The following is a 26,928-nucleotide window of genomic DNA, read 5'->3' on the forward strand; positions in this document are numbered from 1 at the left end:
CACTCGAACTTAACCACTCAGCCACAGGGCTGCCCCAGGTAGTAATTTTAAATGATAAACTTAAAGCCACAGTTGTTTAAAAAATTAAAATGACTGTAAAAATATAAAAATAAATGTCCCCCAAATGCCTACATTTTCACAGATCTTCTATGTGCTTTTAGATTACATTTGATAAATTAACCTTAAAATGTCACATGCTACAAAAATTAAAGTGGATCAAAGATCTAAATGTAAGAGCAAAAACTATAAAACTCTTAGAAGAAAATAGAGGTATAAGTCTTCATGATCTTGGATTAGGCAATGGTTTTTTTAGATATGACACCAAAAGCATAAGTAACACAAGAAAACAGAAAAATTAAAACTTTTGTGCTTCAAAGGATACCATCAAGTAGGTGAAAAGACAATCCACAGAACAGGAGAAATTTTTTTCAAATTATATATGACAAGGGACTTGTATCTATAATAGACGAACTCTTACAACTCAATAATAGAAAGGCAACCCAAAGGATCTGAATATTCTTCAAAGAAGATATGGCCAATAAGTGCTTGAAAAGATGCTCAACACCATTAGCCATTAGGGAAATGCAAATCAAAACCATAATAAGATACTATTTCATGTCCAAAAGGATGGTTATAATAAAAAAGATGGATAGTAAGTGTTAGTAAGGATGTGGAGAAAGTGAAATCTTTTGCTAGTGGGAACGTAAAACAGAATAGCCACTCTGGAAAACAGTGTGGCAGTTACTTAAAAGGCTAAACAAAGAATTACCATATGACTCAACAATTCTACTCCTAGGTATATATCCAAGAGAAATGAATCTTATATCCATATAAAAACTTGTTCACAAATGTTCATAGCAGCATCATTCATAATAGCCAAAAGGTGGAAATAACCTAAATGTCCATCATTACAAACAAAATATGGTATATCCATGCAATGGAATATTATTCAGCAAGAAAAACGAACGAAGTACTGATACATGCCCACAACATGGATGAAACTTGAAAATATACTAAGCGAAAGAAGCCAGTCACAAACTCAACCAAGGCAATGGTTCTGTTTCCTTGAGATCAATTCTCCAAGTTTCAGCCTGGGGAACAAATGTCTTTGGTGTAACTTCTATGTGTTTGGAGATAAGATGGGAGGTACAAGTGGATGTAAATGGTTGGCAATGTTCCACTGGTGTTCCTTCTACAGTCTTCATTTTAGTGTCCCCATTACCTCTCCCACCTATGTATTCTCGCTTTCTATACCTGTCAACTCTAAGCCTGGTGCCTCTCCATGTCGGTGCAGGGGAGAACGACTTCCATCTCCAATTCTGACTTCTCTAACGCATATTTGGGGATGTGGATTTCTCTACTTTCACTCGTCATTCATTATAATCACACCAGCTTTCACATTCCAACTGGAAAATCTATACCTGTACCACTTTTTACAGCACTATTAGAGATTTATTTCCTTTTGTTAATTTTTTACACTATAATTGCAGTAAAATCTTAGCGGTTGGGAGTGTAAACATGAGTGTTCAGTTAATCTTCTTAAACTGGACGCTCCCTATCTGAATCTTAAATAAATACAGTTTATACATTTTCTTAGAACCTGAGCTCTTTGAAACACCCGGAACCTCTTTCTAAATAACATCAAAATCTGGCTATAGAATGTAAACACTATGATCTCTATTAGTCCATAAATCAAATAAAGGAACCAGCAGGAAACATTCTTTATCAAATTGAGAAGTTAAAAAATAAATATGAATATAAAACCACCAGTATACCATAGTTTGGAAAGTATGTTATGTTTTATTACCAGTTTCATTTGAAGTATTCAAAAAATTGTACCCAAAGACTAAAAGAAAAAGTATTTATCTTTCCAGGCATTTAACTAGAATGCATAACCACTGTCCTTTCATGTTTCCCAATAATAATTTACTGTCATTTACAAAAGTAATATAAAACTAAAATTTGTGGTATAAAACAGTATATCCCAGGTATAAGTTATAATAAATGTATTCCATTTAAATAAGGAATCATATATAATATACAATAAAAACTTCATTTCTCATTAAAATGAGTCAACCAGACTGTTCAAATCAGCAAAATAATTTAGTAATTTAGTAAAATAATTTTTTAAAAACCCCTCACCTTCCTGTAAGTATATATCCATTGTATGTGCACATGTGTGTAGGGGCAAGAGGGTGGGTTTGAAATGGGAAATAAATGTTTATTCCTCATGGATTTTCATTCTCTCTCTCTCCTTGCGTAACGTCACCTGGGCCTGTGACCAGTTACATGCTGATGACACTATATATATATATGTATATATATACTAATGGTATCACCACTTGGATAACAAACTCCTCAAACCTCATACATCTAAAACAAAACTCAATTCCTCCCCAAACCTACCCTTAACTACAGTAAATGTAAACGGCATCAATATTCACCCAGCTGTTCACGCAAAAAAACAAGAGCCACCTTTTATTTCCCCCTTTCCTTCATGCAATCTATCAATAAACTTTGTTGGTTCTAACTCTAGAATTTATCCACTTTTTTTCCATCGCCACTGCCCCATGCAATAGCCTTCTAAGTGATTCCCCTGCTTCTGTTCTTGTCTCCTCAGAATCCACTTCCCCCTCAGCAGCCAGTATAAATTAGATCATGTCATTTCCCTGCTTAAAACCCTCCTTAGAATAAAAACCAAATTCTCTACCATGACCTACAAGGCCTTTAAGGACCTGACTCCTGCCTACCGCTCCATCCTCATCTCTTATCACTCTTTGCCTTTCTCACTATCTCCAGCCCACTGTGCTTCCCCAAATACGCCAACCTGAGCTCTGCATTTGCCATTCCCTCTGCCTAGAATCCCTGGTCCCCGCACCTTACCCGAGCTATTTACAGGCCTCACTTCTTTGCATTCAAAGAAGAGAGAGGCCTTCTCTAAGGTAGCCACCATCTTTCCAATACTCTACAAATCACCCACCTTAGTTTTTTTGCATACCACCTATCACAATAGAAAATTACCTTACTCATTTATTGTCCCCCTCCCCCACCAAATATCTCTTTAAGGGCAGAGACTTATCTATGTTGTTTATTATTCTCTCCGATGTTTAGAACATACCAACACTCAGCAGATATTCAAAATATTTGTCGAATGAACAACTTCATAAACATCACTGAAGCAGTACAGATATTAACTACACTGATTTTGATTATTACTATGAGCTTATTGTAGTTTAAATTATATTAGTTCAATATAAATTATTAGCTTATTATAAATAGATTTTTAATTATATTTCAACAGAAAAAAAGATACTGAGATTACATGACTACAAAGGAAGAACGAAACCCCACTGGACTAAATCTTATCCGTTCAGGACAAGATTAAAGAAAAACCCACGCAGGCTGCGGCCACTGCCCATGGTGCACCCAGGACCTTCTTCCCCAACAGAGGTCCCAAAGCGAAAGGCAGACCTATTTGGAAGAGATGCACTTAGAAGACACCATTCCATTCTGTCCAAAGGAAGAAAGAGAAAGTGAACAAACATCGTCCAGGACCAACAGCCCAGGCAAGACCAGGCGGGGCTCCGGCAGCTCCTTCCATGAGCTCTGTGAACAGAATCCCAGCCGGTCAGAACCAGGGGAAGCTGAGAATCTCTTAGTAGATTCTTCACCAAACAGGATTTCTTGAGAAACTGACCAGCTCTTGCAAATGACTTCTTATAGCTGTGTAAAACACACTCAAGTGGTACTGTCAAGTGGTAAGAAGAGGACAAAAGCTTGTATATATCAGTGTGAGAATATATATATAAATCCCCGGGGAAAACTAATATAAACACAAATGATACTAAATCAACAGACAAGACACTGAAGAGATGGATGAACTAATCTCAAGATTAATCTAGGGTTGAGAGCTGGCTTTTTGAACCTCAACGCTTGGGAAAGGGAAACAAAGACTTTTCACAGCATTACAGGAAAACACAGTAAATTTGGAGGAAAATAAACATCTGTAAAAAAGATGTTTTTTACGTCAAAAAAAGCACACGTAAGAATCCTTGTGGTTTAATTGGAGGGGGTGGTGGGATTCATTACAGAAAAGTTTTATTAAAAAATAAAAAGGGTGGGGCCGGCCCTGTGGCCGAGTGGTTAAGTTCGTGTGCTCCACTTCAGCGGCCCAGGGTTTCACTGGTTCGGATCCTGGGCGCAGACATGGCACCGCTCATCAAGCCATGCTGAGGCGGCGTCCCACATGCCACAACTAGAGGGACCCACAACTAAAAATACACAACTATGTACTGGGGGGCTTTGGGGAGAAAAAGGAAAAATAAAATCTTAAAAAAAATAAAAATAAAAATAAATAAACAAAAAGGCAATAATTAAAAAGCACTAAGAAAAAAAAGCCACTGATCCAAATGCAGAAAGAGAAAGTTGAATCAATGGCTATACCAACAAATTTAATCTAGTACTTTTATATGTGATCTTTAGAGTTCTCCCTCTTACGAAGGAGAGTAAAAAGATCTTGTTCTTTACAGATTTTGTAGTACAAAGATGCCACCAATCATAACCATTTTAAGGCCTTAAACACTGCAAATACATCTATTAGAACTTGTACTGCGGCCGCTGCCAAGGATAAACACCAGGAACGACTAGTATGAGTCGGAAAGAGGAATTTCCGTTAGAGAGAAAAGAACATTTAGCCGTATATTTCTATACACCAAAGCAGTTCCTCAGACATGATTTTATCTGTTCAAAATAGTTAAGAACCAAGAAACAAGCAACCAAGGCCACCAAGAAACTACAGCACGGCCAGTGTCAATGCAAGAAAACACACATTCTGTATGTATAACACCACCATCCTCACTCAGAGCCTATTCACCTTTATTTTAGACTGAATTCTAACACATTTGGCCATCTAGTTTCTCAGTGCACAGCAAATAAGAGATAGCAAACTAGAAAATGGAGAAGACAGAAAATTATTACATGGAGAATGGTGACCTAAGAGGAGAAAGGAGACTAAAACTCCACTGAAAAAAGGAATTACAAAATTTTAAAATTAAAAATAAAATTAAAAAGCATAGCTGTCAAGGTTTTACTTAAAATACTAACACTTTTACAGAATTCAACTGCACCTGAGACTGTGTCTTATTTTAACATAGTACAACATTAATATGGTACCTAGTAGAGTGGCTTGCATGGAATATTGAACTTAAGTTCAAATAATGACCCTAAAGTGATAGTTTTTAATCCTGGAGTTTCTGACCTGGTAGGCATTTATATTTTATTCAAAAGACCACAGGTAATCTGATGCATACTGAGAACTGAGAAGCACTGTCCTAATAGTCTAAGGAAAGGTGATATTATATTTGATGTATCATTTAAGAAAGAACGAGAATTTACTGATCTCAAATGTGTTCAATCAAACTTGTTTTTAAAAGGGTGGGCATGTTGGGGTCATGTGAAAGTGTTCACCTTGGTAGAATACTTCATCTCCCAAAAAGGAGGGGGGGGGCTAAGCAGCATACTATCAACAGCCCATCTACTCACAGGATAATTTCTTTTGAAATCATACAAATATAATAAATTTATGTCATAATGAGCGAAGTAGAATACTCAGTGCGGAATGAAATAACGGTAGACACTCAATGAAGCTAAAGTTATGTGAAGAAAAACATCTCATTACTTAAACTAGAGCGCAGCCTCGGCAGCACACCCCTCTCTACACAGCAGCACCTCCCAAACAAAATATTTACACTTATACTCACCTTTCTGAAAAATCAGAGTCTATAAATTCTCTAGCCCGTTTCCTATCACTAAAAAGAAAAAAAGATAACATAAAAAGAACATATATAAAGACAACTTTACTTCATGAATAATTTATTGTAATGTCTAATTCCACACTGAATATATCCAAACACAAAAACTAAGAAATGTAAAAGATATGTACATAAAATAAAAACAAATTTTATCATAGGACTAAGAAATCACACCTAAAACAGTCATAGTTTAAAATGAGCTCAATGAAGCTTTAGGGAAGAAAATATTGTAGATTTACAAAGGAGAAGGTACACAAAAGTTTTATTCACTCTAGAATGACTGACTGTAAAAACACTAGACAATCATACCACCTCTGATATAAAGCACAGCTGGGGCTGAAAATATCCAAACCCTGATCAGTTCCAAAGTGGGCAGAGGCCTAGCTGGTGCAGGTTTGGTTTTTGTGTTATAATCTCTCGAGGCTATGTAGAAGTCCAAGCCAACTTTTAGATCTACATGAGAATGTTCTTAAGGACTAAATAAAGGTCACGGGATTACACGTGATTCTGTAATTTCATCTCATGCAATAATGGAAAGATACGTATACATATGAAACTCTTCTGTCTCTAAAGTGCATATACATAGGCACATGTGTGTATGCACGTATATGAATATGTATATGGCTTAAATTACTTTGCCAGGATTATTTCATTAATTCATTTAATATCCTTAAAACAAGGAGATTCTTACTCAACCAAGATTTACCGTCTGCTTGCTAGAACTCACAATTCTAAGTCAACGATAGAACTACCAGTGCAGTATGCCATCATGGAAATAACTTCTAATGTGACAAAAAGAAGTTTCCAGTCATTTGTCTTAGTATTTCTTTTTCTCTTATGGAAGGAAGAGATGCTAAAATGATAAGGGGTGGAGAAAGGTTTGGTAAGGGTATTTTAAAGGCAAAGATGAAACATGTAAAGGTTTGATACTGAAAGTGGCAAACAAGTAACGCAGAAAAGATATTGATTTAATTGCCCAGGGTTTAAAAAGAATCAAGGGAAAACAATGAAAATTCTAACATATATGGGCCTCTTTTTCCTAGTTTCCTTTCTGGTTTTTAAGGAAATAAGAATGCACAGGGGAAATTCTGAGAATAGGCAACATTTAATATTTAACTCTTTTCTAATGTTTGCTAAAGCAATATAAAATATAGTTTTTACATCTCCAAAGCAGCTAAATGTCATAATCAAAAAAGCAGTCCTCTTTCAGAGCTGAAAAAAGTCAGAAGACTCAGTTACAAGTTACTGTACTGTTTTTCTCTGTTTAAAAATGTCTGCTCCACTAGGTGCCCATCAAGGGATGAATGGATAAAGAAGATGTGGTAGATATACACAATGGAATACTACTCAGCCATAAGAAATGATGAAATCCAGCCATTTGTGACAACATGGATAGACATCGAGGGTATTACGCTGAGCAAAATAAGTCAGAGGGAGAAAGTCAAATACCATATGATTTCACTCATAAGCAGAAGATAAAAACAACGACAAACAAACACATAGCAACAGAGATTGGATTGGTGGTTACCACAGGGGAAGGGGGGAGGGGGAGGCTGAAAGGGGTGATGAGGCGCATGTGTGTGGCGATGGATCATAATTAGCCTTTGGGTGGTGGACATGATGTAATCTACACAGAATTCAAAATATATTACGATGTACACCTGAAAGTTAAAAACAAAAAAAAAAGACTGATGAGGGATGGATTAAAAAAAAAGATTGCTCAAGAGAGGATTTATATCTAAGATATAAAGTGAAATAAAATAGGTGATTTAAAACATATTAGCTTTTAAGAACTAGACTAACATAAAACAAGAACAGAAGGTAAGATAGTGAGAAAAAAAGGTCAGAAGTAAAAGAAAAAAAATTTTTTATAAATGGTAACATGCAACAACACTCTTACCCTGGGACCCAGCCAGCAGCTTCTGCTATGTGTGTCTGAGTAACCATTGCTGGTGCAGGGGTGTATGGACTCCCAATCAGAACACTTCCTGAACTGGTTAGCCTCTGTGGTGTACTTATAATCTGTAAAGTTATCAGGACAAAGAAAACAATATTCTTAGTTATTAAGAAAAGCCTACAGGCAGAAAATAATGTTGAATGCTAACCTACATACAAAGAGGAAACATTACTGCCTAAAAGGCACTTAATATCAATCATCTAAAATATGGGTAACACCTTTGATTCGCTTATATCCTAGGATCTTAAAGCACACGTATCCTGAATACTGACATGAGGTCACAAAACAGGTTTCAACAAGTGAAGAACAATTTGGAAGGATTAAGCTAGCAACTGATAATATTTTAAAAATCAGAAAAATTAAAAGCTTTCTTTGAAATTATAGAAGCTAATTGCAGTTGAGCTTGGCTGACTAGAACTAGGGTCCCTGCACATCAGATCTTCACAGTCCCTTACAGATGCAAAGATGATACACAATTTGGATTATTATACAGATAATAATATATCTTTTTTCCAAGAAAATTTCCTCATGTCATTAAATACTCTTCAAAGACATTTTAAAGACTGGAAAACATTCCATCATGTGGATTTATTATTCCTATTGTTATGTATATGGATATTCAATTATTCAACATTCTAAGTAATGCTGTGATAAACATTTTTGCATAGTGATCTTGGCCTTAATTTCTATTTCCTAAGAATAGACTCCAGAAAAAGAATTAATGGAACTAAGAAAATGGATTTTTTAAAAAGTCCCTTGATAATGTGTTACCAAATTACTTTTCAGATCTTACAATTTTCACTGGTGAATAGAACATGTTGTTTCCAAAAATTTTTGTAATAATTAATACAAAAACCAATTTGGTCTCCTGGTAATATCTTTAAAAGTATTTTCTTAAAACAAAACAAAACAAAACAAGAGCACGCTCTAGCGAATGGGGGTATTAATAAAACAAGATTGGCCTATGTGGGTAATTGCTGAAGGGGTGGATGCTGGACACACAGGTTCTATTTTTGTATAGTTTTGAAATTTTCCATAATAGTACAGTTTTGCTTAAATCCCAATTAAGAGGGAAAAGCATCAATATGGACTACATATCATTTTTTATTGACAGTTCTTAGAACAAAAGAAACAGTTCTATTTCTCTGCCTTATGTAAGTCAAAATGCTAACTAATTTTTGTCTCTGATCAAATGAAACCTGTTTCTGCAGCTAGAGTTTAAGCTCAGTCATTGAGTTAGTTGCTAACCTGCTCCATACTGAACCAAAGGGAAGGATTCATCTGGATTTCAAGCTCAGTTCAGACTTAGTTATTAAAGTCTACTCAACACCTATTCATTTACTAAGCACTTAAGAACTTGAGTTACCTTCTGTTGTGTTTGGTACTATGCGAATTTGGGGCTAGGGAGATATTACTAGATACAAATGCTTAGGAAATAATTTTAATAAGTTAACTATGTAGCAAAAAAAATTAAAATGAAAGACAATAAATACTGACAGATGTCTGGAGAATTCTGATTCTCTACAATATGCCAAGGACTATTAAACAAGGCATTCAGAAGCCTGCCTCATGAGAAAATATGAACACCAGACAATGTGTTCTTACCTCCTACCCCTCACCACATCCCACCCTACCTCCTCCCCTCCAACTCAGTGCCAGATCCTCAAGGGTAGAGAGAGCGTCTGCGGGGCCCAGCACAGCACTAGGAGACACTCACAGGAAAGGCTCAACAGACACATACTGAACTGAGACAGAAGACCCAGCTTTTAAAATGATGGAAAAAGTAGCTTTTCTGTTCATTGACATGCTAAAAAAGGATTATACAAAATTCAGTAAGAAAATACTCTACGACATAAATCAAATACAAATACTCCACAGTTCTCACCCATTACCATCACAGATTCAAATGTCCTCTATCACTCTGACCCTGACTGTGACAGCTTAAGAAGGAAAATCTCCGTATTTGGTCGGTCTCTGGTCTACTCTATTCCTACAACAGGAGTCTCCAGAAAGCAATTCTCAGCATTCTGACTCACCCTCAGAACAGACTGCATTACTTCTGCAGTTTTATTACTAAGGGGTTCATTTTCTATATCTGCTCTTAGTAACCTGCAGGCTCAGTTTTACCAGATTTAAAGGGCTTTGCAGGAAAAAAAAAAGAAGAAAGGAGGAAGGGAGATAATACATAGAGAAAAACTGGTTATCTTTATTGAGAATGACTTTGTAAATGAATTGCTGTGCTCTAGTTTATTTTTTCTTCCTCCGTGTCAGCTTGTCAACTAATTTTCTTTGCTTCTCTGAGCGTGACCAGCAGTACTCTGTTCCCTTCTCTCAGCACAGGGCCTGGTACATAGTACAGCAGTCCCGCCTTACCCATGGTTTGACTTTCTGTAGTTTCAGTTACCTGCAGTCAATCTCCGTCCGAAATTATTACACGGAAAATTCCAGAAATAAACAATTCTTAAGTTTTAAATGGCACACTGTTCTAGGTAGCAGGATGAAACCTCGTGCCATCTTGCTCCCTCCTGCCTGGGACGTGAATCTCCCTCTGTCCAGCGTATCCACACTGTATACACTACCCGCCCCTTAGTCACTCAGTAGTCCTCTTGGTTATCAGGTCAACTGTTGTGGCATCTCAGTGCTTAGGTTCAAGTCACCCTTATTTGACTTAATAATGGCCCCAAAGCAAGAGCAGTGACGCTGGCAATTCAGATACGCCAAAGACAAGGCATAAAGTGCTTCCTTTAAGTGAAAAGGTGAAAGTTCTCCACTTAATAAGGAAGAAAAATAATCATATGCTGAGGTGGCTAAGATCTATGGTAACTTTTATTACAGTGTATTGTTATAATTGCTCTATTTATTATTAGCTATTGTTAATCTCTTACTGTGCTTAATCTATAAATTAAACTTTATCATAGGTCTGTATGTACAGGAAAGAACACAGTATACATAGGGTTCGGTACTACCCGCAGTTTCAGGCATCCACTAGGCATCTTGGAACATGTGCCCTGAGGATAAGGAGGGACTACTCTAAGTCCTGAATAAACATTTCCTGAAGGAACAAACTGGAGGAATGATAGACTTGAACTGGAAAGACAAGTTAGAAGCTCATGTGAGATGCAGCGAGTTCCAAAACTAGGACAATGAGAGCGAGCCTTAAGAAACAAACCAGAGGAAGGGCGACAGAACTTGATCAACCACTAAACAAAGGCAAGTTAGTTAATAGTGATGATGAGCCAGATATACTTTATAGTACTGAACTTTAATTCTGAAATCCTAAATTAAAATCAAGAGGTAAAAACATACTTCTAATATCCAGTTGATCTGAAAAGGAAAATGAATATTTATTTTAAATTTCAGTGCCCCTCCCCCTGAAAAAACCCAAAGCATCCTTAATTTAAATGTAATCAAGTGGTTTCTTTGACAACAGACTACAGTTAGGTTATGAAAATTATATAGCAATTGAAGCTCATTCTTAAGACATTTTGCCCTCAATCAACACATCTTATGTACTACTGCCATCTACAGTAAGAAAAGCCAAGAGAGCACCTATATTCTGAAGGGGAAAACAATCTATATAATTTTAAGGTGTTATATTAAAGGTTTTCATTATTTAACCAAATTTTAGTTTTCACCATAAGAAACATGTAGTTTTTGGAGGGGATTGTCTTTTCTTCTTCTTCTTCTTTTTTTGGTGAGGAAGATTGTTGCTGAGCTGACACCTGTGCCAATCTTCCTCTACTTTGTATGCAGGTGCCACCCCAGCATGGACTGATGAGCAGGGCATAGGTCTGTGCCCAGGATCCAAACTTGCGAACCCCAAGCCACTGAAGCACAGCACGTGAACACAAGCCACTATGCTACTGGGCGGGCCCCAAAACATGCAGTTTTTAACCATGTTAAAATAAAGATAACCATGAGATTGTCTTATACAGACAACCAGATACCTATAAGAAAAGGGCAAGTATCCTAAACTAAAACAACTATTACTAAACTAGTTTGTTCAAATATGGAAAACAACTCAAAACTCTTTTCTTAGGGCTTTTTGAAATTTCTACCACTAAGATTTGGCTTTCAAAGAGACATGTGAAATCTAAAGGGTGACTGAGAAAGATGATTGTAAGAAGCATATAGGTGAGGTTTTATCAAGAATTTTCTAACTAAAAAGTTTTCTAAAATCATAAGTAAGAGATTGAAGGTGAAGGGACAATGTTCAAAAGAGACTAAAGAGGAGAAAAGAGAAATGGCTCTAATTTGGGTTATAACAATTAGGAAACCAAAAAGAAAACTCTGATTCCTGCCTAAGAACTTAGAGCTGCAAAAGGTACCTCAGAGTCAGGGACACACATTAAGGCCTTGGGCTGGCCTGGGTTAAAGGAGAGCCCCTGGTTTAACCTCCTCTCCTTCACTGACCTTCGTTGTGCTGATTCGGAGGTTTGCTGTAATTGGGTAGGTGGGGTATACGACACTCATCATGGCCAGAACTAAAGCGTGCAAAGGCTCACACGTACATTGCCTCAAACTGACAACAGGAAGAAAGATGATGTTTCCAAAAGAGGAATTCAAATGTGAGCCACAGCAGCATCACTGAAATACCAAGAGGAAATAGTCGCTCAAAATACAGGAGCACTGTAAGCACCAAATGCATAAAAGTTCAGGTATGTTTGTTTAATTTTGGTGTTTATATAACCACATTCCAAAATAAAGACTTCAAAGCCAGGTGCCTTATCTCATCCGCACCTACTGTAGTGGGTGGTGAGGGGCACATGCCTAGCAAATGTTCGAGAACATACCCTGAACCACCTCGAAATGGGGACACTTACCTGAGCTTAAGTCTCTAGGAGCATTAGATTACATTCTTCACATAGTTACAGTAAATTGTGTAAGATCTTTAGCTTGAATTCTGCAGATGATTAACTGTCCTCAAGTGACCAAGAAAAATGTCATGTCTAGAATGTCTTAAAATCTTAGACTTTCTGAAGGCATTAAGTATGTTGAAAGATATTTTTGTCTAAATAATTTTGCATTTCACATAGTCCACAATACTGTACATGATGGGCAAAATTTATCCCTATTGCTCCACAGATGAGAAGATGTAAGCACTGACAACCAAAAGTTATCGTTCTAATGTTTGCGTGCTTTTGCTAATGGTGGGTAAGGCCATTTAAATTAGGTATAGTTTTTTGAGTAGTTGCATGCAACTTTGTTTATAAATAAGCCTTTCCAAAAGTGCTATATGCTTCAAGGTCTAGCATAATTCAGAGAAAACAGTTAAATATTTTCCACTTTTCATCCATTATTTCTACTGTTAAAGATTAAAATAAATTGGCGTGTTGTTTTTCCCCAAATTTCCTTTAATCAAAGAGTTTAAAATTAATAGCTCCAGACACAGATTAACTGTTGGGTCATATTCAAATTACATGTAAGTACATAGTTTAGGGCAGTAAAGGTTATTATATAAGAAAAAGAAAAAAGGAGGAAAACAAAACATAACAGATTTCAAACCAATCTAATTAAACAACTAAAAACAAGACAACTCTCACATAGGGAGCAAAAACCTTAATATTACACATCCAAAATCCACAGATCAAATATGTGAAAACGAAACACTGAAGAGCACAATGCATTTCTTTTCTCGAGACTTAATCAGTTACATTCAGATAAAAACAAAACTTTTTACAAAAGTGATTGAGACAAGAAATTAACTGGAATATTTGACCCAAGCATCTTTTGTACAATTATCTCTCTTACTAAGCAAAGTTTCAAATTCTAAGATTTGATGATTTTCTTACCATTTGGGGTCCAACATTCACATTTATTGGTCCTAAGGTTTTTGGTAAAATCTTTGTTGGTGAGTTGGTGCTGGAAACTGGAAACGCAACAAATGAAATGTTACCTGAAATGATATCAGAACATGAGGTTAATGTTCTTCAGTACCAAGGCCATGTTCTAGCTATACATCCATGGTCCTGACCCCAGTTTTGCTTAAGTAATTTATAATTATCTTAGTAAGTAAGTTACAAACAAGAAGCCTTACTGAAAAGTCATACTAACAATTGCTTTGTTGTACTGTATACAATTTTTCGTTCTGAAATGGAAATTTATAAAATAAATAGTTCAGTCTACCTGGCAATTAACTACTAGACTTTTAGTTGGTGTTTCAGAGGGACAAGTATTTAGAGAATAAGTAATGCGAATCACAGTTTATATCAGAGCTGAGAAATCTAGTTAGTTTTTTACTAGGTATCATTGAACAAAAAAGATGTATGAAGTAAAATAAATATCTATTAGAATTTCTTTATTGTATAATATAAAATATACTAAAAGTTGACATGGTTTTCAAAATGCTGAGTTGGTAGTTTTTTGAGGTTTTATTATAATAGAGAAAAAAATATGATGCTGCTTAGTGATGCTGGAAATCATGGGATCTGTACAATGTTTTCTGGTGATTTCAACACTTTAAATTTCAACTGAAGGTAGCAAAGTGCTACCCCCAAAACAAACAAAAAAATCAATAACTTTCTGAACTAAAATGATCAACAACTTAATTCCTCAAGACAAACTTCAGTCTACGAACGTTTCTCCTAGAAGACAACAGTGTAATCTAATTTAACAAACGAGATCACCCAGGGTGTACGGGAAAGAGGGTCAATATTAAAACTCTGGGGGAAAACCAACATTTAAGAGGACTAGAAAGATAGCTCTTTCTCAGTCTCCTTCTTCAGATGGTCCCCTCCCTAGCTCTTCTAAAGCTTGTCATACTTAATCCCCTTCTCTTATCTCCTAAGTCTCAGCAAATACTCACCGCTCCTGCAGTAAGGAGACCAGGCCAACGGGCTAAATTATACCTCTTCTTCCTCAGCCTGTGAACTTACCTGCACCCTCACACAGTTTTACTGACATCTCTCTGAGTGGAAATTCTCATGGAAATTACTCCTTTCATACCTGCTCTGCACTTCCTGTCTCTTCAGGAATCTCACTCAATTACCTATCTTGTCTCCTGAGTTTCCAGCTCTACCACTTGCTCCTCCCCTTCAGTTTCTCTCTCTGCTCATTGGTTGTGTATCATTTTCCCTCAATATCCACGTTTTGAAACCAAATTCTTTATCTTTCTCGTGCCCACTCAGCAAGTACCCAAACCTGCTTCTCCTTCCTCTTGTCAGTCTTGGAATATGACTGAACCTTAATATACGATCATCATGCACCCAGCGACTCAATTCAGCAATAGTCAACACCCTCCTCCTTCAACTGAACACCAGATCCTACTTGTCATCTCCTCACCCTGGTTCCTACCACTGGCACTTGTTTAACTGGAACTTTATCAGATCTGGTTTGAACACAGTTATCCTCCGGCTCAGCAGTTCACAGCTGTGGCTGCCCAACGGAATGATCTGGGAAGCAACAGAAAGTACCAATGGCTGAGCTCCACCCCCAGAACTGCTGATATAACTGATCTGGAGTGAACCTGGGCATTGGACTGTTACAAGTTTTCCAGATGGTTCCAACGTGCAGCCAGGGCTGAGCACCACCGGATCTGCTACTTCAAACAGCTTTCCTAGCCCCTCCACACATCTATAACAAATCAGTCTTTCACCTGGAGAAACTGTTCTGGACACTCCCTTACCTGAGGCTTTCAAAGACTCCACAACACTTCCTAACCACCTCTCAGACTCTTCAACACGCCACAAAGTTCCTGTTTGGAAATCTCACCCCTGCTTCCTGCCCAGCTTCGTCTTCAACTACTCCCTCCACATGCACCCTAACTCCACTCTGATTAAATACTCTGCAGTTCCGGAAAGGCCCCAGTTCAACCACCCCAGCTTTGGCACACACCTTCCCTTCTGCTGGGACAACTCCAACCTTCCAGCACTTCAGAACGGGATTCCAGTCATTTTCTGAGCTATCTCTATGTGCTAGAGTCTAGGCTCCCCACGTATACATCACTGCATCAATGCTTGGGACAACAGCGCGAAATATATAATTACTGACTCCATTTCACACACGAAGAAACTGAGACAGAGTGAGGTTTGAACATATACAAGGTCCCATAGGTAGTGAGGGCCACAGCTGCACCTCCACAGCCCCTGCTCTGTATGTCGCCTCCTCCTTAAAAGCTGTCCCCAGCCTCTGTGGTCTAGGTCCTGGATGCTGGCTTCTGGCTTTTCGTTAACCTGTCATCACTCACTTGCAGTTCTCCGGTAAGTGGGCTATGTCTCTCAGCTTTGTATCCGAGCAGCTGGTTTAGTCCCTGACCCAACAAGCACACAGAACTATACAAACTGTTTGATTAGCACAGATTGGAGCTCTCACCTTCCCTCATCCGGATGCCATACTTACTGTAATGTAGCTTAAATTGCATAAAAAGTAACAACTTTTTAACAGGTCTCATAACTTATACTGAGTTTGTTTTTAAAATAGGACTGAACAACCAGCATTATCAGTTTCCTTACTGTGTAACTGTGCAACTGATTTTTTTCAATATAACATGTATATCTTATCAATTGCTAAAGATTAAGGTTATTATCAATACACTCCAAATATGGTTATTCACCTGTTTAAGAATCCATCTAACTGGAGAATAATAATCTATGATCCTAGGGGGAGGAATAGTTTTATAATTTTTTTTTCTGCTTTTTCTTCCCAAATCTCCCAAATACATAGTTGTATATTGTAGTTGTGGGTCCTTCTAGTTGTGGCATGTGGGACGCTGCCTCAGCATGGCCTGATGAGCGGTGCCATGTCCGCGCCCAGGATCTGAACCTACGAAACCCTGGGCTATTGAAGCTGAGCGCTCACACTTAACCACTTGGCCACCAGGCCGCCATGAGCTTTATAATTGATAGCCATGTGCTGTAAACTCAGTCCCAGGCAGGAGAGGAACACATCACAGACCCATGTGAGGAAGAACACAGCCCTGAAAAAGTCTGGTTATCAGATGGTTTTTAAAAATGACCTTAATGCTGCTGAATATTTAAGATGAGAGCATCTCTTATACATCATGTTAGAAGCAAAAGTCAAAAATTTGCAAAAATACTTAAGCAAGAAACACAAAAAGAGATAATTAAGGTTGGGGAACAGACTGACCCTAATTTTAAACCTAACACTAAAGGAAAATTAGAAATATAAAACATTGGTCAAAAACAAAAAGAAAAACATCATTAAAGCCAGATCTGTGATGTCAGTTAACACCAAAAGAATTTAGAGGGAACTTAATAAATTTGACAAACTGATTCTAAAGTGTATCTAGAGGAGTAAAGGCAGAGAACAGGCAAGAAAATTCTGAGAAAAAGGAATAATGGGGAAGAGGGGAACTTTAGCCTAACAGATTTCAAAATTATTACATAGCTGAAGTGACTGAAATAATGTGATACTGGCTAAGAAGCAGATAAAGAAATGGATAAAACAGATACTAAACTCCAGAAATTGCTTCATTTATACATGAAAATTTTATGTACGGTAAAGGTAGCATTTCAAATCAATGGGGAAAGGGTGGATTACTTAATAAATGTTGTTGAGACAAGAAATTGTCCATTTCAATAAAAGAAATCTTAGGTTTTAATTTCTCATTTTGCACAAAAAAAAACTCCAGAAAAATAAAATATTTAAATATAAAAATCAAAACTATGAAAGTATTAGAAGAAACATAATAATTTTTAAATAATTTACAAATGAGGAAGGCCCTTCTAAGCATGTTTCAGAATTTAGAAATCTTAAGTGAAAACAGATCGACAGATTTGACTATCTAAAAATAAATATTTTCTGAATAGCAAATAACTCAATAAACTTAAAAGACAAATCTCAGACTTAGTAAACAAATTTGCAACACATAGGTCATACGGAACAATAAAAGACCCCAAACAGCCAAAGCAATTCTGAGAAAGCAAAACAAAGCTGGAGGGATTACACTCCCTGATTTCAAAGTATACTACAAAGCTATAATAAGCAAAACAGCATGGTACTAGCAGAAAAAGAGACACACAGATCAAAGGAAGAGAATCAAGAGCACAGAAACAAACCCACACATTTATGGACAGCTAATTCTTGACAAATGATCCAAGAATATACAATGGAGAAATGAAAGTCTTCAATAAATAGTATTGGGAAAACTGCACAGCCACATGCAAAAGAATGAAAGTAGACCATTATCTTAGATCATACACAAAAATTAACTCAAAATGGGGGCTGGCCCCGTGGCCGAGTGGTTAAGTTCGCGCGCTCCGCTGCAGGCGGCCCAGTGTTTCGTCGGTTCGAATCCTGGGAGCGGACATGGCACTGCTCATCAGACCACGCTGAGGCAGCGTCCCACATGCCACAACTAGAGGAACCCACAACGAAGAATACACAACTATGTACCGGGGGGGCTTTGGGGAGAAAAAGGAAAAAATAAAATCTTTAAAAAAAAAAAAAAAAAATTTAACTCAAAATGGATTAAAGACTTGAATGTAAGACCTGAAACCATAAAACTCTTAGAAAAAACATAGGTAGTACGATCTCTGACATCAGTCCTAGCAGTATCTTTTTGAATATGTCTCCTCAGGGAAGGGAAACAAATGAACAAAAATGAATAAACAGGACTACATCAAGCCAAAAAGGTTCTACACAGCAAAGAAAACCATCAACAAAACAACAAGACAACCTACCAACTGGGACAAGATATTTGCAAATCATATATCCAATAAGGAGTTAACATTCAAAATATATAAAGAACTCATATAACTCAACAACAAAAAAACCAACCTGAATAAAAAATGGGTAGAGGCTATGAACAGACATTTTTCCAAAGAAGATAGACAGATGGCCAACAGACACACGGAAAGATGTTCAACATCACTAATTATTAGGGAAATGAAAATCAAACCACAGTGAAATATCACCTCACACCTGTCAGAAAGGCTATTTTTAAAGAGACAAAAAGTAACAATTGTTGGAGAGGATGCAGAGAAAAGGGAACCCTCCTACACTGCTGGTGGGAATGTAAAATGGTGCCATCACTACGGAAAACAGTATAGAGATTCCTCAAAACATTAAAAATAGAACTACCATATGATCCAGCTATTCCACTCTGGGTATTTATCCAAAGATCATGAAAACACTCATTTGAATAGATATATGCACCATGTCCACTGCAGCATTATTGACAATAGCCAAGACTTGTAAACACCTAAGTGCCCATCGATGAATGAATGGATAAAGAAGATGTGGAATATATACACAGAGGAATACTACTCAGCCATAAAAAGGTGAAATCTTGCCATTTGTGACAACATGGATGGACCTTGAGGGTATTATGCTAAACAAAATAAGTGAGACGGAGAAAGACAAATAGCATACGATTTCACTCATGCAGAAGATAAAACAACAACACATAGATACAGAGAACAGATTGGTGGTTACCAGAGGGCAAGTGGGTGGGGAGAAGGTGAAAAGTGTAAAGGGGAGCATTTGAATGATGACAAATGGCAACTAGACTTTTGGTAGTTAACATGATGTAGGCTATACAGAAATCAAAATACAATGATGTACACCTGAAATTTATATAATGGTATAAACCAATGTTACCTCAAAAAAAATTTATTTACTTAACTTCCCACTTTTAAGTCAGTAACAATAAGATAATACCTCAAAATAAAACTAAGCTGAGTACACGAAGAAATATAAATGTCAGTGATCATATAAAAAGATGCTTGATTTTAATAATAAAAAATATATGCTTAAAAAACAAAGAAACCTTTTCATCTACCACATTGAAAAAGATTAAGAACTTTGATAAGGCCCTGAGTTGGTAAAGATGGGGCAAAATGGGTGCATTAAAAATTATTTATTGGGGCCGGCCCTGTGGCCAAGTGGTTAAGTTTGCACGGTCCACTTCGGCAGCCCAGGGTTTCGCCAGTTTAAATCCTGGGTGCGGACATGACACCGCTCATCCATCCATGCTGAGGCAGCGTCCCACATACCACAACTGGAAGGACCCACAAGTAAAAATACACAACTATGTACCAGGGGGCTTTGGGGAGAAAAAGAAAAAATAAAATCTTTAAAAAAAAAAATTATTTACTTGGTACCTACTATATGTCAAGTACTCGTGCAAGTGACACTGTCCCCCGAACTCAAGAGGGAACACACTCTGTTGGTGGAGGGAGTATTGACGAGCCTTTCTAGAGGGCAGTCTGACGTTATGAGAAAGGAGTAATGGGACTGTGTGTTAGAGTACGAAATTTTAAATAAATGCTTTAAAAACAATTATACACATTTTAAAGCCTCTTTCCACCTCTGCAAATATCCTTTCAAATGTCCTCCGTTGCCTAGGTGGCAAGCTGATTCCTGGCCTCTGCAACAACATCACGATTAATAATGGGCGTATCTTCTGACCAGCAGTTCTTCTGCTAGATATGTATCCTAATACACTGAGCAGATAAGAACAACTATACATGTCCTGGGACTGCAACATTGAGCATAAAAGCAAAAACCTGGGAACAATGTAAATGTTTAAACATCTTTTGGTAAACATATATGATAGAATGTTATACAGCACCTAAAAAATTATAAGTACGTACTGCCATAGAAAAAGCTTTCCATTATTAGAGAATATGATTCGTATGATTCCATTTATCTTAAAAACTACATATACACCTAAGTTTGCATATGCATGAAAAGTCTGGCAACATAAACAACAAATTTAATAAAGTTAGCTCTGGTAGTAGCATGGAAGAATGTTTTATACTTTTATTATTTGAAAAAAAATTTATTAACATGCATGCATTTATTTTATAATTTAAAAAGCTATTGCTGGGCCCAGCCTCACGGCCAAGTGGTTAAAGTTCCATGTGCTCTGCTTCAGCAGTCCAAGTTCGCAGGTTTGGATCCCCAGCGCGGACCTACTCCACTCACCAGCCACACTGTGGAGGTGACCCACATACAAAAAAATAGAGGAGGACTGGCACAGATGTTAGCTCAGGGCTAATCTTCCTCAAGCAAAAAGAGGAGGATTGGCAACAGATGTTAGCTCAGGGAGAATCTTCCTCAGCAAAAAACAAAAAACAACCTACTGCCATTCTGAAGAAAAAAAAGAGAGCAAGAGAGAATCAGTCACAGCTGCTAAAACAAGATGAGGATCTATTAATGAAGTATCTGTGTTTTAAAGTTCGTAAAAACGAAATCTGCTTTAGAAGCAGTTAAAGGGGCTCCACTGGGATTTCACTAAGTGTAATATCCAGAAATAACAGCCATGTATTTAGACATAATTTACTTTCATCAAATCAACTAGTTTCAGCAGTAGAAATATAATATTTTTTTTTACTCAAAAGGATATATTTAAATAGGTTACAAACATCCATTCTCCCAAAATTTCAGCCGGGTTAAGAGAAGTAAACCAAACCAAGTCTAAATAAGTTTTCATAAGTGCCTGGCCTTCATTCATAGCTTCTTGGCAACAGGGGCTCGACACCGTCCAGCAGCCAATTCCTGGCACTTGATGTATTTATTAAAAACAAAAATTTAAAGACCTGCCTGGATTTGGGTTCTGGCAATTCCCTGAATTAACTAAATGAGATCAATCACCTAGGGAAGTGGCTAGGAAAAAGAGCTAGAAACTTACGCCAAATCTTGGCACAGGCACAAAATTTTGGCTCAAATTTTATTTCAAGTTCTTGAGTAACTGGAATCTTTCTGTTTTCCATTTGGAATTGTCTAGACAGCAAAGATTTCACTCATAATTCTTTAGGGGGTTCCAGTTACAGTTAATCACCTTCAATATATCCAATTAGAATGAAAGATTCAGTCAAATAATTGCGGTTTGTCTACATGATGCCCGTATAAGTTATTTTTTCACAGGACTGACTTTCCGGAAAATTTTTTTTTTTTTTGCGTGAATGAGCTTTTGGAAAAACTTTCTTCACCCAAGTCTATATCACATCCTCCTAGAAGAACCAAGGTAGTAATTTACTGTAGGAATGAACACACCTATTTTATGGGTTTATAAATATCTCAAATCAGAAGGAGTAGTATATCCCATATCTACAGGGTCTAACTTGGCAGAATAAGCCAACCCACAGCCCTAAATAAAAGTTAAAAAATGACCTGGCTGGCGGTGGTATATGTGTTTGTCAAACTCGTAGAACTCCAGGCTAAAGACGGTTGCTTCTACTATATGTAAATTACACCTTAATAAGAAAATGATGGGAAAAAGTGAGGTAGGCAAGTGCATATTTACTAGTAAGAGGCTAATTATAGATTATACAATCCTCTTGCTTTTCCTCTCTCTTACCTCAACTGTGGCTATTTTATTAAAATTTATTTGTAAACAGGTAGTTCATGTATTTGTCTACACTGCACCCCTGTAGCTACTCTCTTTTACAAGTCTCCTGCACCATAAGTCTCTCCCTCTCTGCTGAACCATTCACATCAGCACATGAGCATGTGTTATGTTTTTCATCTTAAAAACAAAAAACAAAAACAACTTTGCTTAGCCATGCAAAGCTCTCCACCTATCAACACATTTCTGTTGGCCTCTACAGCACAAAACTCACAAAAATCAACATTTGCTGTCTCTATGTCTCTACTTTGTTTTTCTTGAACCCACTCCCATCTTCCACACCCCACAGCTTCACTGAAATACTTCTTGTCAAGATCATCTCCATGTTGCTAAATCCAATGGTCGATTCCCAGCTTTCAACTTAACTTTAACCTACCAAGAATAGTTGACTTTTTAATTTAAATCACATCTTCCTTTGAAATAACTCTTCAGTTGGCATCCAAACCACCATTCTCTCTTGGTACTCCTCCTAACCCACTGGCTTCTCCTTCTTATCTTGGTTGCTGGCTCCTCCTCTCCAAAAACGTTCCGGGGCCCCTACGTTGGCCCCCTCCAACTTCTCTCTGTCAACTGTTCCTCACTAGGGGCTGTGACGACTCTTGTGTATACTTCTCCAGATTAAACCTCTCTCCTGAACTTCAGATTCACATATCAGCTGCCTAGCTCCATTTTGATATTTAACAGGTATCTCAAACGTAACATATCCGAAATCTAACTCCTGACTGCTCCCCAGCCCACCTGGAAACCTCCTTCTCCCATCTGTCTCTTCATCTCAGTAAAAGTCAACTCCATTCTTCAACTGTTCAGACCAAAAAAAATCACTGGTGACTCCTCCCTTTCCCTCATATCCTACATTCAACCCATTAATAAATCCTCTTGGCTTTATCTTTAAAATATATCTTGAAGACAACCACTCCTCACCCACTCGACGCTACCACTCTGGTCTAAGTCACCAGCTCTTGCTTGAATTACTGAAATATCTTCCTGACGCATCACCCGCCTCTGCACGGGGCCCACCCACCACTCGATTCCCACGCTGTCCAGTACAGTAGTCACTAGACACAGGTGGCTACTAAACACTTGAAATGTGGTTAGTATGACTAAGGACCTGAATTTTAAATCTATTTAATTTTAATTAATTTAAATTTAAAACTGAAGCAATATAAAATATTTTCCCATTAAATACAGCTTTACTGTTTTGGTAGTACTGCATTTCACCTCACCTGTTGAAAAGTTAGCATCTAAATTGAGGGCCAGTACCAGAGGCCTAGTGGTTCAGTTTAGTGAGCTCCACTTCAGCAGCCCGGGTTCAGTTCCCAGACGGGGACCTATACTCTCTGTTAGTGGCCATGCTGTGCCAGCAGCCCACATATTAAAAACAGAAAAGATAGGCACAGATGTTAGCTCAGAGCAAAGCTTCCTCAGCAAAAAAAAATTTCCCATCTAAACTGAGATGTGCTCTAAGTGTAAAAGACACATCAGATTTTGAACCCAAAACATGTACAATGTCTCATCAATAATTTGTTTACATTGATTACATGTTGAATGTTAACGTTTTGGATATATTGGGTTAAATAAAATCTATCATTAAAATCAATTTTACCTGTTTCTTTGGACTTTTTAAAATGTGGCTACTAGAAAATTTAAAATTACCTCAGTGGCTCACATTATGCCACCGAACAGCACTGTTCTATCCCCACACAACAGTCAGGGTGATCCTACTATGTGGCGTAATTCTCTTCAAACCCTCCAGTTGGCTCTGCATCTGTCAGCGAAAGTCCTCACGATGGTTTACTGAGCCCTGTGTCACCTGTACCCTTCCTTTCTGACCTGATCACCTGTCAACCTCCATTTCATTCCACTACAACCACCCAGGCCACTCTGTTGTTCCTCAAACTATGCCAAGCAAATTTCTGCCTCATGGCCTCTGCCCTTGAAGTTTCCTCTGCCTGTAACTCTCTTCCCCCACAGATCTCCGTGCCTTATTCCCCAGCTTCCTTCAAGTCTCTGCTCAGTTGTTATTGCATCAGAGATGCCTGCCCACCCTATATCAGCGCTTCCTAACTTAACATGATTTTCACCAGAGTATTTATCTCTGTATGATATATTACATATTTATATTCACTTGCTTATGTGATTATTATCTGTCCATAACCCACCCACTCTCAGAATGTTAAGTTCTACAAGGACAGGGGCTTCACTATTTCATTCCCTGCTCTATATCCGGCACCTCGCACAATGCCTGGGACATGGCAGAGTTCACCAAATATTTGTTGGATGAATGAATGAATTGACGGATGGATGGATGAATCCTGAATGTCTGCATGGAAGCACATGATACAAATTAATGAGACAAGAGTACACAATGAGCCATCCCCAACCACCACTTAACCACTCCCTTCCCCAGTGACAGCTACTGGTGCCAGTTTGTATATACCCTTCCAGAAATATCTAGGCATATACAAACATATATGCATAAATATCCTTTTTTCCTTACACATATGGTCGAATACTACATCGGTTTGCATGTTGTTTTTTTCCCACTTAATACTGTATCTATCTTAGATATCTTTCCATACCTGTATATATAGTTCTACCTCAATATTTACTTTGTCAGCTCCACAGCATTTCTTTTTATGGTTCTAGCAGTTTACTTATTGAGTTCCTTAGTAATGGAAAAGCTTTTAGTATTACAAGCATTATTAACAGTAAAATCTTTTATTACTACAAGTAATACTGCAATAACATATGTCTTTACACATAGTGGTTGTACTGACTGGCTGCACCAATTCACTCTCCCTTCAGAAATATATGAAAGTGTCCATTTTCACATTTTCTTATCAACTCAGTAGGTTATCAAACTTTATTTTTGTCAATTTTTAGGTTAAAAATAGTATTTCATATTTTGATTTTCTTTTGCTTTTAATTTACTATTATGAATAAGGCTGATACATATTGTTTAAAAGTCATCTAAATTTTCCTTCCTGAGAATTATGCCCATCTTTCTATTGGCTGTTGGTGATTTTTAATTGGTAGAGCCTTTTTAAATTTAAAGGAATTTAAGTGAATAAGTACATTCTTTCTTTTACCCACTGTAAATATTTTTCCTAATTTGACATTGGTCTTTTGCTTTTTTTTTTTTAAGATTTTATTTTTCCTTCTTCTCCCCAAAGCCCCCCAGTACATAGTTGTATATTTTAGTTGTGGGTCCTTCTAGTTGTGGCACATGGGACGCTGCCTCAGCGCGGCTTGATGAGCAGTGCTAGGACTGCACCCAGGATCTGAACCAGTGAAACCCTGGGCTGCCAAAGCGGGGCATGCAAACTTAACCGCTCGGCCACGGGGCTGGCCCCAAGTCTTTTGCTTTTATCCATGATTTTCTTTGCACATTTTTAAAAAATGTAGTCAATACTATAGTTCTTTCCTTTTATGACTTTTTTGTCATACATAAAAAGGTCTACAGAAACGAATGAGGTCAGAGAAACTACAAAGTTTATTTATTTATCTTTGCTCCCCACCCTGGAGATGCACATTTTACAAGGGCATGCTGTGTTTACTTATCTTACAGGTTTGGCATTTCCAGTTGTATATGTTGTTCTTCAAAATTAGTTATCATTAATTATATCCTAAGATTATATCAAACATCTCCTATGTCTTCTTATAATACTTTAATGCCTTCATTTAAGATTTTACATCTTTAATCCATCTGGAATTTACTTGATGTGAGAAGTGAATAACTAATTTTTTTTTCTAGATGGCTACTTTTAGTGAATAATCCACTCCCTCTCCCCCAAGCTGATATCAAATGCTACTTTGCTCATTTACTTATTTGGGTCAATTTATTGACTATTTTGCCCCACTGATCTATTTATGTGACAGTATCATATGCTTTATTTCATTCATGATTAACATCTCCAGCAAAGAATAAATAGAGTCAGAAAAAGAAAGTGTCAAGCATTTCTTTCTTCCCATACTACCCTTTTAACTCTTTGTTAATAACTGTTATAAAGGACTATCGATCAGTTTCAAATACAGTACTAATGAGGTCAAGTCATAGGTCGATCCTGGAATAAGCCAATTCATTCTGCAAAGAGAAAAGATTCCACAACCTTACGACTGTATTTCTAATTTCAGCCAGCCATCTAGAAAGCAATATATGTCACTGAAGAAAGAGTGGACTAGGGAGAAAAGACATGGATGGCTCAGGGATATCTATCACCTTTATCTGCAAAATAACTCAGGTCCAATAGATCGACAGCACTGTCTTCATAAATGAAACATATATTAATAACAAAAGCAATCTGAAAAGACAGCATATCCAACTGGAAATACCCAACCTGTGAGACAAGTGAAATATAGCATGTCCATGTATAACGTGTATGTCAGGTTTAGGGAGTAAAGGTAAATAAACCCCGCAGTTACCCTGACTTCCTTCATTTTTATGTTTGAACATACTCAGATTTTTTAAAATAAGTTTTCATTCTATTAATAGCTAGCTACTAGTATAGGTACAACGTGCCCTACCCATCTGCACACAATAACACTGCTATGCTCTATTTTGTTGCGCTTTTTTGTTGTACTCAATCATGTTCAAAGTTCCTAAGATTAAATCTGAAGGCCATCACCATTACTAAACTTTTTAACTTGGGTGACCACAACGTCACTATAAAGGAGAGGGTGAGAAAAAGATAAAAGTTCATAATATCTCCAAAGTATAATGGTTAAAGTGACCTACAGAACTTCCCCCTCTGTATGTGGTTCCAAAAGGGAAATCAAGCATCCTATGGGGTACAGACAGGACAGAAGGTCTGAAATGCACATTCCTACTTATCACAGGCAAGGAAGCAAAA

The 26,928-nt window shown here is 37.3% G+C and overlaps 1 protein-coding gene across 38 annotated transcripts in view; it reads right to left on the reverse strand.

Moving 5' to 3' along the window:
• The window catches only part of TFDP2 (transcription factor Dp-2), a 179,420-nt gene that overhangs the window by 40,061 nt on the left and 112,431 nt on the right, over nt 1–26,928 (reverse strand). For 14 of the 38 annotated variants that reach the window (XM_023621040.2, XM_023621039.2, XM_023621037.2 and 11 more), the window contains 3 exons: nt 13,560–13,663; nt 7,711–7,832; nt 5,760–5,807 (listed from right to left, as the gene is read on the reverse strand). In XM_023621040.2, the coding sequence (XP_023476808.2) occupies nt 5,760–5,807; nt 7,711–7,832; nt 13,560–13,663 (274 nt within the window). Of the gene's footprint in view, nt 1–5,759; nt 5,808–7,710; nt 7,833–12,180; nt 12,355–13,559; nt 13,664–23,301; nt 23,426–26,928 lie in introns of those variants that run through there. The other 24 variants (XM_070238249.1, XM_070238246.1, XM_070238243.1 and 21 more) reach the window with 4 other exon arrangements.

The sequence above is a fragment of the Equus caballus genome, chromosome 16 (assembly GCF_041296265.1).
Source record: "Equus caballus isolate H_3958 breed thoroughbred chromosome 16, TB-T2T, whole genome shotgun sequence".
NCBI lineage: Eukaryota > Metazoa > Chordata > Mammalia > Perissodactyla > Equidae > Equus > Equus caballus.